General features: G+C 43.4%; 1 protein-coding gene across 1 annotated transcript in view; it reads left to right on the forward strand.

Annotated features, from left to right (window-relative positions):
• LOC106652915 (brefeldin A-inhibited guanine nucleotide-exchange protein 3) overlaps window positions 1-12,877 on the forward strand; it is a 42,654-nt gene extending 29,777 nt beyond the window's left edge. The window contains exons 11-16 of the mRNA XM_014372093.2: window positions 7,135-7,363; window positions 9,760-9,986; window positions 10,066-10,586; window positions 10,650-11,031; window positions 11,254-11,683; window positions 11,803-12,877. Coding sequence (XP_014227579.1) covers window positions 7,135-7,363; window positions 9,760-9,986; window positions 10,066-10,586; window positions 10,650-11,031; window positions 11,254-11,683; window positions 11,803-11,958 — 1,945 coding nt within the window. The 3' untranslated portion in view covers window positions 11,959-12,877. The remainder of the gene's footprint in view (window positions 1-7,134; window positions 7,364-9,759; window positions 9,987-10,065; window positions 10,587-10,649; window positions 11,032-11,253; window positions 11,684-11,802) is intronic.
• The last annotated feature ends 1,846 nt before the right edge of the window (window positions 12,878-14,723 follow it).

A 14,723-nucleotide genomic window follows, 5' to 3' on the forward strand; every position in this document is an offset into this window, starting at 1 on the left:
TAAAATCTACGACAGATACGATGTGAATTATACCGATGATAGTGGATACACTCATTTCCATGTGGCCTGCGTGTTTGACTGCGAGGCAATCGTCAAGAAATTCCTCGAGTTCGGACAGGATCCCAATATCCCCGTGGAAGGTACAGGGTACTTTCCACTGGGCTTGGCTCTGGAATCTCGCAATCAAAATATGATCGAAATGCTGCTGAGGGGAGGCGCCAATCCTCATTTGGTCAACTTGAAAGGATGGACACCTCTGCACGTTCTCGACGTCGAGCACTGCAGAACTGGATTAGCGTTGAAGTTATTCGAAATCTGCGACGAATTAAATCAACCGTTGCAGATCGACGCCAGGGACAATAAGGGTAGTACGCCACTACACTTTGCTATGAACAAAGGTTGCGAAAGGGTGACCGAATTGCTACTGGAAAGAGGAGCTGATTTGAATTTAACGGATGAGAAAGGAATGACTCCTTTGCACGTCATGTATATATACCGGTATCCCTCTAGCGTGAGTAATTTTTCGAAGATGCTATTTAATGTGAGTGGCACGATCCATCGTGTAGCGCAAGTCGATGTCCGAGATAAGATGGGTAACACACCGTTGCACTTGGCTTTGTATCGCAGATGCGAGGAGTCGGCCGAAATGCTGTTGAGAAATGGCGCCAACCCAAACTTGACCAACGACGAGGGATCGACTGCTCTGCACATCATTTTCCACGAAAAATATAAGACCTTTCACGATGATGGTTTGACGGAGTTTTTCTTCAAGATCACCGACGAAATAAATCAGCTGGTGCAGGTCGATGCTCAGGACAAGTTGGGCAGAACACCACTTCAATATGCCGTGGCGAGTCTTATGCCGAAAACTATCGATTTACTCTTGGATCGTGGAGCTAGTTTGTCAAGTTTCACTTTTCCCGACGAGAGTTGCTTTGTACGCGAGAGATACACGAATAGTAACATGCGCAGGGTTTTCCACTTGAAACTAGTGTCTCGGGCCATGTTGGTCGTCGAACGTCTCGAGAGAAGAGGATACGAATTGGACCGGAGAGAAGCCCTGATCATCATGAAACTGTTTGCTAAACACAACTCGTTCATACTTCATCAAAATTGGCGTAAGGACGAGGACTTTGCGAGGGAAGCGAAAGAGATGATGATAAAGCCGAGTCTGTCACTCTATGATTTGATGCTGTTACGACCCGAAGAAGCAACGAGCCAACTATCATTTGAAAATTTTTACAAGTTTGCACATAACGCATTTTTCGACTTTAAGCCTCATTGGGATTTGCATCTGTCCCAGATGATGTCGAGGGGATTTTTTTGTGATTGGGCATTGGATGCTTTCGTGGAGCTGACACGCTATAAACTGCCTATTCTCTGCTGTAAAATAATTATTACACAGCTGAGTAATGAAGATTTATATCATGTTTGCTTGGCGGCTGCAGGCCAAAGCTCGTGACGTCGACAAGCATATTAGCAAAATTTTTTGTTTCATGCTAATAAATTTTGCAGATTTATCTTGTCATTCAAATAAATAAAATTAAAAAAAAATTAAATAATTAATTTGCTTGGGTTATAATTTTATTCTATTTAACCCATTAACACCGAAAGTGACGAAATTTTTCATTCGCGATTTTTTCCCGTGGTTTAACCTTGAAAAAACTTCGCATGTGCATGATTTTATGTAAAATTTAATGCCCTTTCAGAATCCGGTTACGATTGTTTAAACAAAAAAAAAATGTGAAAATTTGCGCAAAAAATCGATTTTGAGAATTTTTTTCGAACTGTTTCGGTAAAAAAAACTCTAGATATAAATATGATCAGAGGTGATTTTGGGTGTATAAGTACCTTAAAGAATTTTCACAGATTTTCTAACCACTTTTTCCAAAAAAATGGCGGTCATGAAGTAAAATGTTTATAAAAAATCAAACTCAATTTTTATCTCGAAAAATATTGTGAAGAGAGTTTATAGAACAAAAAAGTCTTAGAATTAATCAAGTAACATTTTCAAATTTTTTCAGACTATTTGGAGCGCGTTTTTCTGATTTCCGGAAAATTCATTAAATCCAATTTCCCAAAATCTCAAAAAATCTCTGAAAAAATTTGAGAATGTTCCTTGATTAATCTGAAACTCTTTTGTTTTATAAACTTTTTCTATAATTGCAACTTTTTTTAAGTAAAAGATTATACACTCTCACCCTTACATGCATTTTCTTGGGTGATTATATGCATAAACAGTTTACGTTAAGGCCGCCATTTTATTAAAAAAAGTGGTTGGAAAAATTTGTAAAAATTACATATGGTACTTCTACATCCATGATCACCTCTGATCATATTTATATCTTGAGCTTTTCACCGATACAGTTCGAAAGAAATGTGATCGTATTGCGAATATATTTATATCCAATCCATGTGCTGTTGCACTCGCCATCGTCGTCGTCGCAACAATCATATTTTCTACCTATCGTGTAACAATCCGGCGAAAAGAAATTGCCATGGAGCAAGAAAAAAAAATTAACATTGTTATTCACGTACTTATATTAAAAATTGTACGAACCCCCTGTATTTCTGGAATATGTCGTTACGAGATGACCCATATCCTGCTAGCTCTGTCAGAAAAATATTTAAAAAAAAATTACACAAAAATATATACATGAGTCAGGCTATACAATTAAAGAAAATAGCAATGGCTACTGTAACAAAAAACAGTTCCTGCGTCAGCACAACGAAGCAGTCAAAGGCCCAGCGCCGATAAAATCCTCGCCGCAAATTACTGAACATGGCCGCGTTGAACGAGTAATTTAAAAAAAAAAATTGCCTGAGATCTAGTCAATTTTAGCTATACGAGGCATACTGTGTACTTCAAAGAGTACCTTCAAAGTGGTCTACAAATGCGCAAAAAAATCGTACAGAGTTTTATTGACGTTTTTTTTAAGTTGCTCGTTAAAAAGAGTATTTTTTATTTATCTTAATTAGTCGACCAGACGATTCAATTTTCTTCAATTATTCAAGTAGCAGTAGATTCAAGTAGCACATTAATGCTTATCACGAATCAAAAGAATTTATAACGATCGAAAAAAAAGTTGCCACTTGCGAGTTCTCAATACTCCATCTGTTGATGGAATCAAAAAACTCGTATTCAAATATGACACCTATAATTACGATAAATCTTGTTATGCTACAAAACTAGTTTTGGAATATTAATCTTTACGTTTTCCAACGAAAATTTAAATTATTTTTTAAATCAAATAATTATCTATGTAAGAACAACTATCGTAAGTGAAACTTCAATAAAATTGCCAGTAGTATACAACCGCATAAAGAAAATGACTGTCGAGGACCGTAACGTCGAAATTTTCCTCTGGAATGAATTTGTGATAGTGAGATTGTTTAGTTTGTTTGAGATTTTAATGGTAGCTATTTTTCAGGTAGATTAGGGAAGGGTTGAATGATTTCAGTTATATTTCATTATTCCGAAACTTATCTTTGATATATAAATTGTTTACTAATTTCTTCAATAATCATTCATGATATTGAATTAAAAAAAAACTTTTCAATACGTAGCAAAAGCTTTCTCCAATTCGAGTCGATTAATCGAATTTTCTGATAAAATCCGATATTTTCTCGTTTTTTTTTCCATTGCTCGCCATCGAACGATACGCACGCAGTAAGCGTTCCCCAATTCGGTATCGATTAGAAAGTATGGATCTCTAGCTCGTTGTATGTCACGCCCACGCAAGGCCCCTACTTCGCTTTTCAATCGCTATACTGCGCGCACATGGCTTCGAGCACGTGTTTTTTCTTACACGCGTGTAGTTCATAATTCTTGGTGCGTGTGATGAGTCAGTCTACTTCCAGGCACTGCGGGGTGAAAACACTGTATACAACTATTTACGTTGGACACCAGTTTTTTTCTCTCTCCTTCTGTAATTGTTAATTCGTATTGCGCCCAAAGAGTCAGTTTACGTCAAAACTGCACAGTGGAAGCAGTTACAGTGATTTCAGTGACAAGAATTAAAAGTTATCGAGCATATAATCGATAGTACCTTCCAGCCTGTACTTTCACTTTTTACCACGTGCTGTCTTTTTCGTCGTAGAGAGCAGCATAATTCTTGGTACTCGAAAGTAAAAAATCTATCTTAAAATTGATCGATCGCGCGTGTCGTGCGTTATAGTGTGAAAAACGATGGCAGATCACGACGAATTCGCGAGCTTCGAAGAATGGAAGATGTTACGCGCACAGACCAATTGGAAAATCAAGCAAGAACGATACTATCTTCTCGAAAAACTTTATCCCTCGATCGAGGACTGGAACTTTCTGCTCTCCAACCAGCTTCGGGGAATCTTTCGGCCCGAAGAGATCGAGTGTCTCCTCGTGGATGCTCTGAATCGCTGGGCTGCCGGCAATAATCCAACCGAGGAAAAAATGGCGGCAAGATTCGTCGGTTTCGTGGCTCGGACGGGCTACAAGCGCAAGCCCCGAGTTGGCGAGGACGGCAAGCCACAGCTGCGTCGCGCCACACCGGTGCATCGCGTGGCCAGACGTCAGCACTGCCCCAACAATCGAAATATCGTCCTCGAGCTCTTGAAGATATACGACTCGAATTACGTGGACGAATCGGGTTTCAGTCACTTTTACGTGGCCTGTATGTACGGTTGCGAGGACCTCGTCAAGAAATTCTTGAAGCTCGGCCAGGATCCCAACCAAGTCGATCCGGTGACGGGTCGTTCGCCGCTGCACTTGGCCGTGGCCAACGACAACGATCGCTTGATCGAGCCGCTGCTGAGCCGAGGCGCCGATCCAAATCTGGCCAACGAGTCGGACGACGCGCCGCTGCATCTGGCTCTGAGGCACCATGGAAACACGGACGCGGTCGTAGCGCTGCTGCGACGGGGCGCCAATCCCAACTTAACCAACGCGGATGGATCGACGGCTCTGCACGTCCTGTGCGAGCACCGCGACGATTGCGACCTGTTGCGGACGATACTCGAGTCGTGCGACGTCGTGTACAAGCCGGTGCTGCAGCTCGACGCTCGAGACAAGTCGGGCAACAGCCCGCTGCACCTGGCCCTGAATCACGGCCACGAGCGAGTGGCCGAGGCGCTGCTGAGGGCGGGCGCCGATCCGAGCGTGGCCAACGACAAGGGAGCGACGCCGCTGCACACTCTGTGCGAGGAGAGATACGACGACGACTTCGCCAGGCCGTTCTTCGAGTCTCTGCAAGATCGTGAAGGAGCAGCGGGACTCGACGCTCGGAACGAGGACGGCGACGCCCTGCTGCTCTTGGCTCTGAAGCGCGAAAGATACGCTCTGGCCAAATGGTTGATGAAGTGCGGCGCCGATCCGAACACGCGGGACGCTCGTGGCGCAACGCCTCTGCACGTTCTGTGCAGGAAAGTTAGCCGGTTTAGCGAGGACCCCTTCGTTCGATTATTCGAGTATTGCGAGGAGAGAGGCGTGCACGTCAACGCCCAAGACCATCTCGGTAACACACCGTTGCACGCGATCGTCCAGAGACACCAGCGGAACAGTATCTGCTACTGCGCGGTCCACTTTCTGTTGCATCGCGGCGCCGATCCGACTCGCGCCAACGGCGAGGGAATGACGCCGCTGCACATCATGTGCAGGGGCAATTACTTTCATCATCGCGAGATCGAGGCTCTTCTGCGCTTCTGCGACCGAGTACAGTTGCGGCTGGACATCGACGCTCGGGACTGGTCGGGTAACAGCCCGTTGCATTGGGCTCTGCTGCGAAACGTCGCGGACGATGGCAGGGTGGCCCACTCGTTGCTGTCGAGAGGCGCCAATTCGAATCTGACCAACGCCGAGGGACTGACCGCTCTGCACCTGGCTCTGAAGAGAAAGGACAAGGATCTGCTCGTGACGATGCTGAGACAGGGACGAGGCGGCGACGGCGATCGGAATCCGACCGACGAGGAGAGATCCGCGGCTGTGCATTTGGTCTGCTCGAGTCGCGGACACGACGGCGAGACGGCGGAATTAGTGCCGCTGCAGCTCGGCGATCGTAGTAGGCCGAACAAGAGGGACGCGCTGCGGGCTCGGAGGACACTGCTGCAGCTCGCGGCGGCCAACTTTTTGCCGCTGACGCTCGTGGCGATTTTGGAGCGCGGCGGCGGCGGCGGCAGCGGCGGCGGCGCCTCGTTGGTGTCCCGCGACTTCGTTTTCCCCACCGAGAGCTGCTTCGGCCGGCAGAAAGTGCCCACGCAGTTCATGGAGGATCGATCGATGAAAAAATTGAGACTGGCCGCCGGCGCCATGGTCATCGTCGAGAGCCTGGAGGCGAGGGGATACGTGTTTTACCGCGACGACGCTCTAACGATCATGCGATTCTTCGCCGATAACCAACTGCTCGAGAAGCCGTCGTCGGATCTCGATAGACCTTGGCGCGACCACGAGGATTTCGCGAGGCAGGCCAGGGGCGTGATCGCGAGGAGAGCCGATCCGATCCAGACGCTCGGCGACCTGATCCCGTTGCCAGCCGGAGAGACGCTGAAGCGACTGACGGTCGTGCGGCCGGCCAGAGACTACTTCTCCGAGCTCGAATCCGATGCTCCTCCCTCGAGCAAGAGCGAGGACGACGCCTTGATCGTGCATCAGTGCGAGAGAGTCTCGAGGAAGTTCTTTCGCGACTGGGCCCTGGATCCCTTCGTGCTGCTGACGCATCATCGACTGCCGACCCTCTGCTGCGAGATGATCCTCGAGAATCTGACCAACAGGGATTTGTATAATATCTGTTTGGCGGATCCGAGGCAGAGCTCGCGATGAATATGTATTTTTGTAATGTTTGGTGTGATGTAATTTTAAAGATTTTTCATGTTTTTCGAATAAATGAATTAAAAAAAAACAGTTCTGGTTTTTCTATTCCTTGTAAGCACCTAATCATCTTTCGAAGCAAAAGATCTTAAATTATTAGCCTATGTTTCTCCTCCCACGGGCGAGTTTCATTCTATGACAATAATGTATTAAAATATTAAAATGTCGAAAAAATCTTTCTCTTGATGTTTTCTCTGTGGGATATTCAACTCTAAAATTATCGCTAGACTCTCGCGAAAGACATTGAATTTATTCGAGTTTCAATTTTGATCAATTGTTTTTGCCCAAAATTACAGGCACGTACTGGTGAGCAGTGGACCGATCCTCACGGCCGACCAGTGGGAGGTGTGCGGAGTCACCTGTCACCGGGCCTGCTCGAGCTCGCTGCAGCAGCTTCACCAGCTGACGATGGCCTTCTCGCCGTACTCCGAGTCGTTTTACGGCGACACGGCCCAGGTGAAGGTCGCCGCTCGCCGCGATGCCACCCCCGAGGAGACCGAGCGACTTCGTCAACTCGCCGCTCAGGTAAGAGCCGCCCGCCATCACAGCTGCGATTGTTGCTCGGTGTTGATTTTTTTTTTTTTTTGACTCATCCCTCATTGCTCATTGTCATTGATTTATAAAGATGATTTTGATAATGAATTGATACATCTTGGACAAATAGCCGAGTACTCTACGCTAAAGTATCAACTTAGGCTTGTGAAATGTTGAAGAAATTTTGGAAAATTACTGCTATATCACTGCTGTTGTTTTTGAATATTTCGAGTAAAAGCGATAGATCTATGAAGCCTCGCACGATAATATTACGAGGGTGTGCACGCGAGTGACGAATATTTTCTCGTGGTAAAAAATTGTAATCGATCAATCGGCGCAGGTGGGCCAGCTGCGCGACCTGCTAAAATCGATCAAAAGTCGAGACGCATCGGATTTAGCGTCTGCGAGATCCGTCTTCGATCGTTTGGACTCGATGACGATGATCAGCGACGATCCTCCGAGTAAAATCGGTCGAGTGCCGCCGTCGCCGCCTCCACCGCCGCCGCCCGTCATGCTTGCGAACAATATCGTGATGTTTTTGCCCGTGGCCGAGGCGAAAAAGTTGCAGGCCGCAGCCAAGAAGACTTTGCTACCTATGACTTACACAAACACTGCTACAACTGCGTCCCATTGGCTTTAGCCAGTTATCACCAAAACTTCAACAACATGTATTACTACAACAACAACAACAACATCAACAACAACACCAGATACAACGGTAACTCCATAGTCATGGACTTTTGTTCCAATTAGTAAGCCAAAGGTTTTTGCCAATATCGATGCTTACGTTTTGTTTTTTAAAAATAATAATGATACAACTTTGTGCATCAGTAGTGTAATATGGCGAGTTATAATTTTATTGGGAGTGGACATAAAGCGAAAATGGCTTATTTTACAATTAAAGCAGCTTATGAGGCTTTTGAAATTCATCAAAGTTTCCATTGCATGCGATGAACGGATAACCGGCGCGAAGAGATGCGAAAATTTACGCTTTGGCAGTTGTAGTTCAATATAAGATATGTTATAGGTACGATTTACTTGTTATACGTTGTTTGAATGAGTTATTCATTCAAACGTTATAATATCTGTGTAAACATTTGTAATTGTGTAAAACTATCTGCTTCGAATTAACATTTAGATAATAATTGCAGCATTACAGCATAGTTTGTTAAAATTGGCTTAATCGACTCAGTCCAACCATTTCGTTTGATAAAAATCAAAAATCAAAAGCAGCAAAAGCCTAGCGGGGCTCTGGGGGGATCTCCGACAGCATTTCGACCTGGCTAGAAATGCTCAACATAAATATTGGCCCAATAAACAAAATATTAACAGATTAAAATGTTGTTAATTGACTTGCTTTCGGCGATTTTTCTGTTACAATTATGTTACAAATATTGACAACATCTTAAATCATCTAAAAATAACAAATTATTTTTATCAAAAATCAGATAACTTGAATACGACAATAAAATTTTCAGCCTCTACCACTAGATGGCGAGTACTTTTATATGTAAATCTACAAGTAGCAAAGTAAAAATAATTTTATAAAACAGAACGCGGCTAACAAAAAATAGCTTCTATCTATTTCTGTTTCTATTTTTCTAATAATTATTCTTTAATTAGTGTATTTTAAATGTATATAATTCGATCAACAGGGCCTTTTAGAGTAAAAGTCTACCCTTACTATAATACAAACGAAAATTGTATACGTCAAGTAGAATCTTGTTCATCATCGTGCAAAAATTCAGGCAAAGCTTTCAGTTTGAATAAATTGCGATCTGATATTCACACAAAAAAATTAAAGTATTGGCTCAACGACTTACAAAAAAAAAAAAAAAAAAACAAATGCGACACTCACTTTTCACAGCTCTCGCTATTTCGAATTTAATATTCCAACTTTCACAAGCGATTTTTCTCACGTTTCAATTTTAATCATTATACACACTTGATAAAATTCATTCACAAAGTGCGAAGTTTATCTACACGGCAGCTTGAACGATAAATTCGATACTGACATTAAAATTGCTTCGAGCGCATTTTTGAAAATAAAAATCATTTGCAGATCTTGTAATTTATACATCAGCATTTGAATGAGTTGGGTAATTCGTGTGACACATTTGAAGTAGTGAATTCAATTATTTGTCCATATTTTTGACTTACAGCGACAACGAGCAAATGCGTAGAGAATCATAAAACAATAAAATTCATCGCTATTCATCCACCTTGATTCGTTCAACTACAAAGATCAGCTTAGATAACTTTTTTTAGAAATGCTTCATTTTGTAATTTTTGCAACATGTACAGCATAGTTACACAAATAATATATCGATCACCATTTTATTTTATTAATTCATCAACGAACTCACTTGAATTTTCATTTTATTCAGGTATTTTTACTAGAGGAGCAACGCCGAGAGGAATTAAATCAACTTTTGGATGAAAAATCCTACGTCTTCCAATTGTACTCGCCTTCGGTGGCCGTGGATAAAAATCCCGAACTGTACTCGCTTCGCATTCAGATGAGAGCCTTGATCGTTGGATTACTCGTGCATCAGATGTTACTTCAGTGCATAGCCACGGTCTTGTTGCAAAATGCGGACGCTTGGGTTCCGAGGTTGCTTTCAATGATTATTTTTTTATCGTCGCGGAGTAATATAAAAAATTGCATCTAATAAATCATTACAACTACGCAGACTTCCTCAATTGCTCATGAAATCGGTGACGTCGTTGCCGAAGAGTCACTCGTCGACGAGAACGTCACCGCAGCTGGAGCCTCGTCACGTCAACGTTTTCCTGTCGGCCCTCGACCTGTCCTACGTAGCCGCGCTGAAATTCGACTCGAGGCCCGGCTTAAAGTTTCTCCTGCAGAAGGTGGCGAATCTTCAGCGACCCGCGAATCTTTATCATCAGGCGTGCACCGCTTGGACCATCAAGATCGTCGCTCTCTTCGATCTGTCCCTCGCGGAGATCGGCAAGTGCGGCGCCGACTTGAAGCAGACGAAGAGACTCGTGCTGAATGACTCAAAGTCCGAGAATAAATTCAAGCGATTGGTCGGTTACATGACTCAGTTGCGCACGACTTTCGACGAGCTCTGCGGAACTTACGTGGATATAGCTCTGGACAGGGATGGCAGATACACAGTAGCAGATACAATAGCAGAGAGGAAGTTTTTCCTTCTTGTTTCGCAGCCCGATGACTATACAGAGCTTCCAGGTAAATTATATCAGCACGATGATTAAATTTTAAATTATTTTAATATCATTATACGCATTACAGAAGAAGAAGAGGCGCCAAAGAACAATCGCATCGTTTATAGTGCATCCCCGGAAAATGAAAAACCAGCCGTCGCAAAAGAAACAACACCTCGACCGTTTCGCTTGTCGGATTTAGCTTCCGATTCCTCGACGGACTCGGGACCCCAGTCGGAACCCGAGAGCGATGATTCGAGACCCGAAAGTCCCTCGGACTTGAACGATTCGCAAATTGTATTTCTGGATCGACACAGAGAAGCCGCGGACAAGACTTCCGTGGTTGACGAAAATCAGACGACGGAAGAAGCGAAAAAAGCCGAAAATAATGGAACGGAACGAGTCGAGGCGAAAAAAGCGAAGAGGCGCAAGAAGAAGAGGGGCAGCGACGATTGCTTATTGTCGCGAAGGTGAGCGTCCTCGACAAAATTCGCTATTGTTAATTTATGCAGTGCGTATAACAGAAACGTCGATATTTAGTCACCCGAGTTACGCATCGATTTCATTGAAAAAATAAAATAAAATAAAACAAAAATTAATGCAATTTTGCGCCTGAGTCACGTAACGTCGACTTAGTCACAATCAAACAATTCGAATTGACGCAAATTGACTTTTTCATTATTATTTCGCAGATACAATTTGAAATTCATTCAAAAGGATGAGCTGGAGTCTTACGCGAAGAAGCAGAGCCTCTACTTCCGATCCAAGTCCATGCTGGAGCTTCATCATCATCGTTCCGCGGCGCAAAGAGTCGGCGGCGCTGCCAACGTAAACCACGACGAGGACGACGACAACGACGAGTCCGGCGCAACGGCGACGGGAAGCGCGGCGGAAAAATTGAGCAACGAGGAGGCGCTGGAGGACATCGCGGCCCTGATCAGGGAGTACGAGCACAACCGACGGGGCTTCAGCACGAATCCGTTTCTCCAGGACGAGCGCCGAAAGACGGGCAGCCTCGATCTCGACGACTACTGCCGCGAGGCGAACAAGGACAGCGAGACGCGCAGACGGGCTTGGGCCGAGACCATCGGCACGTCGCTCGAGTTCGCCCTCGCTTTGCCGGTGAGTTTTCTACTTTAAATGAAAGTCAAATCAATTTCGTTTTGTCAAGTAGTTGCCGTTGGAAGAGGAGATCGATACTCACACGAATAGTTCAAGGCTAACATTATGATAATTTCCAGGACGAGCTGTTGGCGCCTCTGCTTCCGGTGCTCGTGGGCGGCATTAGAATTTTGACGCGGCACGCTTACGAGCCTGTGCTGAAGCAACACCTCGCCGTCTTCTTCCGTCGCATCGGCCACATTTACGGACTCGTCGACGCCACCCCCGCCACGTGAATTATGTACGAACGAGCAGCGACGAGCCTATCGAATCATCCGGATCGATGTCAAATTATCGGATCCACTACTACTAATCTTCGTGCGAGGCTGATCGGAGGATTTTTGCCCGAAGAATCGCCGCACGAGCGAAAGCTTCATAATACAATGTATCGTAGCCTATATTACGTATCGATTTATTTCTATCCGATTTGTTTTTTAAAAGTATTTCTATTCTTTCGATACTAACTGAAAGTCCTCGAAATCGATCTCGATTTCCTCGCTCACATATGTACACTTACACAGAGCTCGTTAAATTTTTTACTTAAAAGAAAGAAAAAAACTTCCTTCATGATTAACGTCAATAATTATAATCGAGCTGAGATGAAATCGATCGGCTTATACAAATATAATAAAATCTATAATAGAAACGTGTGCTTATGAGGATATTTTTTTAAAAAACGTGTAAGATTGAATGGTGCTTCGAATCGACCGGCACTTCTGGAAGGTGTCCGAATTCTATAAGACTTGATAAAACAAAAATGTACTACTACGTATATTGTATAAGAATTATATAGCTTGAAGCTGAGGTAAAGTTTCTTTTTTTTTTATTTAAAATACAAGAAAAATCATAGCGTCTTCGAAACTGATACGGCGATCCTTATTGTAGTTGTACCACAAAAGTTTCGATGGCCCCAGAGTAAAACAAAAAAAAAGAACAACAAAAATCAATGGATGAGTTTTTGATTTTTACATTAAAAATTTATATGCCAAAGTGAACAAAAATGAAAAATAAATATATTATATATTATTATTGGATATATGAGAGCAGAATATTTATATAGCATTTAAGGTATCGATAAGGCACGGCTACATGCAGTATTCCAATATTTTTGTGATCGATCAAATTATATATGATAAAAAAAATAAAGAAAAATCATCAAAGTATATATATTTGAAATGTATGATTTGAATAGATGAACTTACCTTCTCACCTAATGAAATTTTCAGCTGGTCGATCGAATCAAGGAGAGAAGTCAAAGACAAAAGACTCGTACGCGCGTATACTCGTCGCGCGAAAATTGCAAGCCGTACCTTTTGCGTCGGGATCGGAGAGACATGCCCTCTACGCACTTTGGCGCACTCGCTCACTCAGGACGGAGCGGCGAGTCATCATCATCTCTCAGCTTCAGCGCATAGATGCACACACACACACGCACGCGCAACGAAGAAGAAGAGTCTGTGTGCCCCGTTGTCTCATATAAGCAGGCGTTTGCTCCTTTTTCGCCTCGCGCATGTATAAGCTATACGCAGCGCGTAGAGTCGTTGCGGTCGTGTGCATCTATATATACATACTCGCAGCGCAACGCACTCGTAAAGATTCGAGCTTACGGTCTCTCTCTCTGCGCTCGCGCGTACATATAGTAGTACGTAAGGCTTTGTGCCTGGTCGCGGGACGACGCGAAAAACCTCAAACGACTCTCGGCACTTCTTCTTCTCTTGGCGCGCGAAACGTGCATATAGGTATACACACACTGCAGTCGCGGACTGACTGTGCATAGACGCATGCACGGCCCGAGATAACATAGCGGTATATATTAGTTCCTATGTATGGTATAGCGATGAGGCGGAACGTAGTACGCGCTGGGCTGACTCTCATTGTGCATTTGTCTCTTCTTCTCTCTTTTTGCATCTCCTCTTTCTCTCTTTCGATTCGTTTTTCTCGCATTGCCGCTGCCGCTGCTGCTGCTTCCTTTGCGCTTGGATCCGTCAGGCACGCGCGAATACGTAATCCGAAACTATATCGATGGAACTCGAGAGCGACTTTTTTATTTACTTTCGACCATCTTACTTTACTTTTTATAGATCTAATGCACATGATGATTATGAATATGCAACACGAGGGGGGTAGGTGTATAAAGAAAGTTTAGACTCTGAGTATAGAATGTGTTGTGGTTTTTATGCGTAACGCACGAGTCCCGAGACTTGTCAAGGCTGCATCGATACAAACACACATTCACAAGTGAAATTGATCTTTGCGACATTGTTTGTTATGCTGTTTCGTTATGTGGATCGGAGCACGATTATGTACTTGAATAAAATCCATGGTAGAAATGGTCGATATTTGTAATGTTCTAGACTAAAAAATGTCCACTTAAAATGTTTTTAAATACATAACCATCAATTGGTTATTTTTGACGATTTTACTGGTATGTTTCAAATATTAAATGACTTACTTATAAAGTTACTTCTAGCTTTCAACGCTAGATGGCGAGTAACTACATTTCGGTAAATCTGCAAGTGGCAAAGTCAAAATGATTGTATAAGTCCGGTACGCTTGAGAAGATTAATTTATTTACAGAAATCGCATGTGTTGTTAGAAAACCGTAAAACATTACGCGGTCATAAAACATTGAAAAAATATATTTCAGTACGTATATGTTCGCAGTTCTAATGGCCTTTTCGTGTCCAAGAAACTTTTCTGTTGGTTCAAAAATAGCCATAAAAATGTTCAACTTATAAATCATTCGCAAGTTTAAGAGTTTTTTGTCGGTTTTTTTCATTTATTTGAAAGAATTACAATATACGCGTTTGACCGATCGTTTACTCGCATCACTGAGAGCAAAAAAAAACGTTTATTCCAATAGGATCCTTTTGCTTTTCACATTTATTCGGACGAAATGCAAAATAAAATATAGCGATATTCGTCGCGTCGCACCGGCTATGTTCGAATATAATAGTAAAAAAGCCCAACGCGTGGGAGCTGCTCATCGAACTCGACCCGC

Source organism: Trichogramma pretiosum, unplaced genomic scaffold (assembly GCF_000599845.2).
Source record: "Trichogramma pretiosum strain Unisexual culture from Peru unplaced genomic scaffold, Tpre_2.0 scaffold3, whole genome shotgun sequence".
Classification (NCBI taxonomy): Eukaryota; Metazoa; Arthropoda; class Insecta; order Hymenoptera; family Trichogrammatidae; genus Trichogramma; species Trichogramma pretiosum.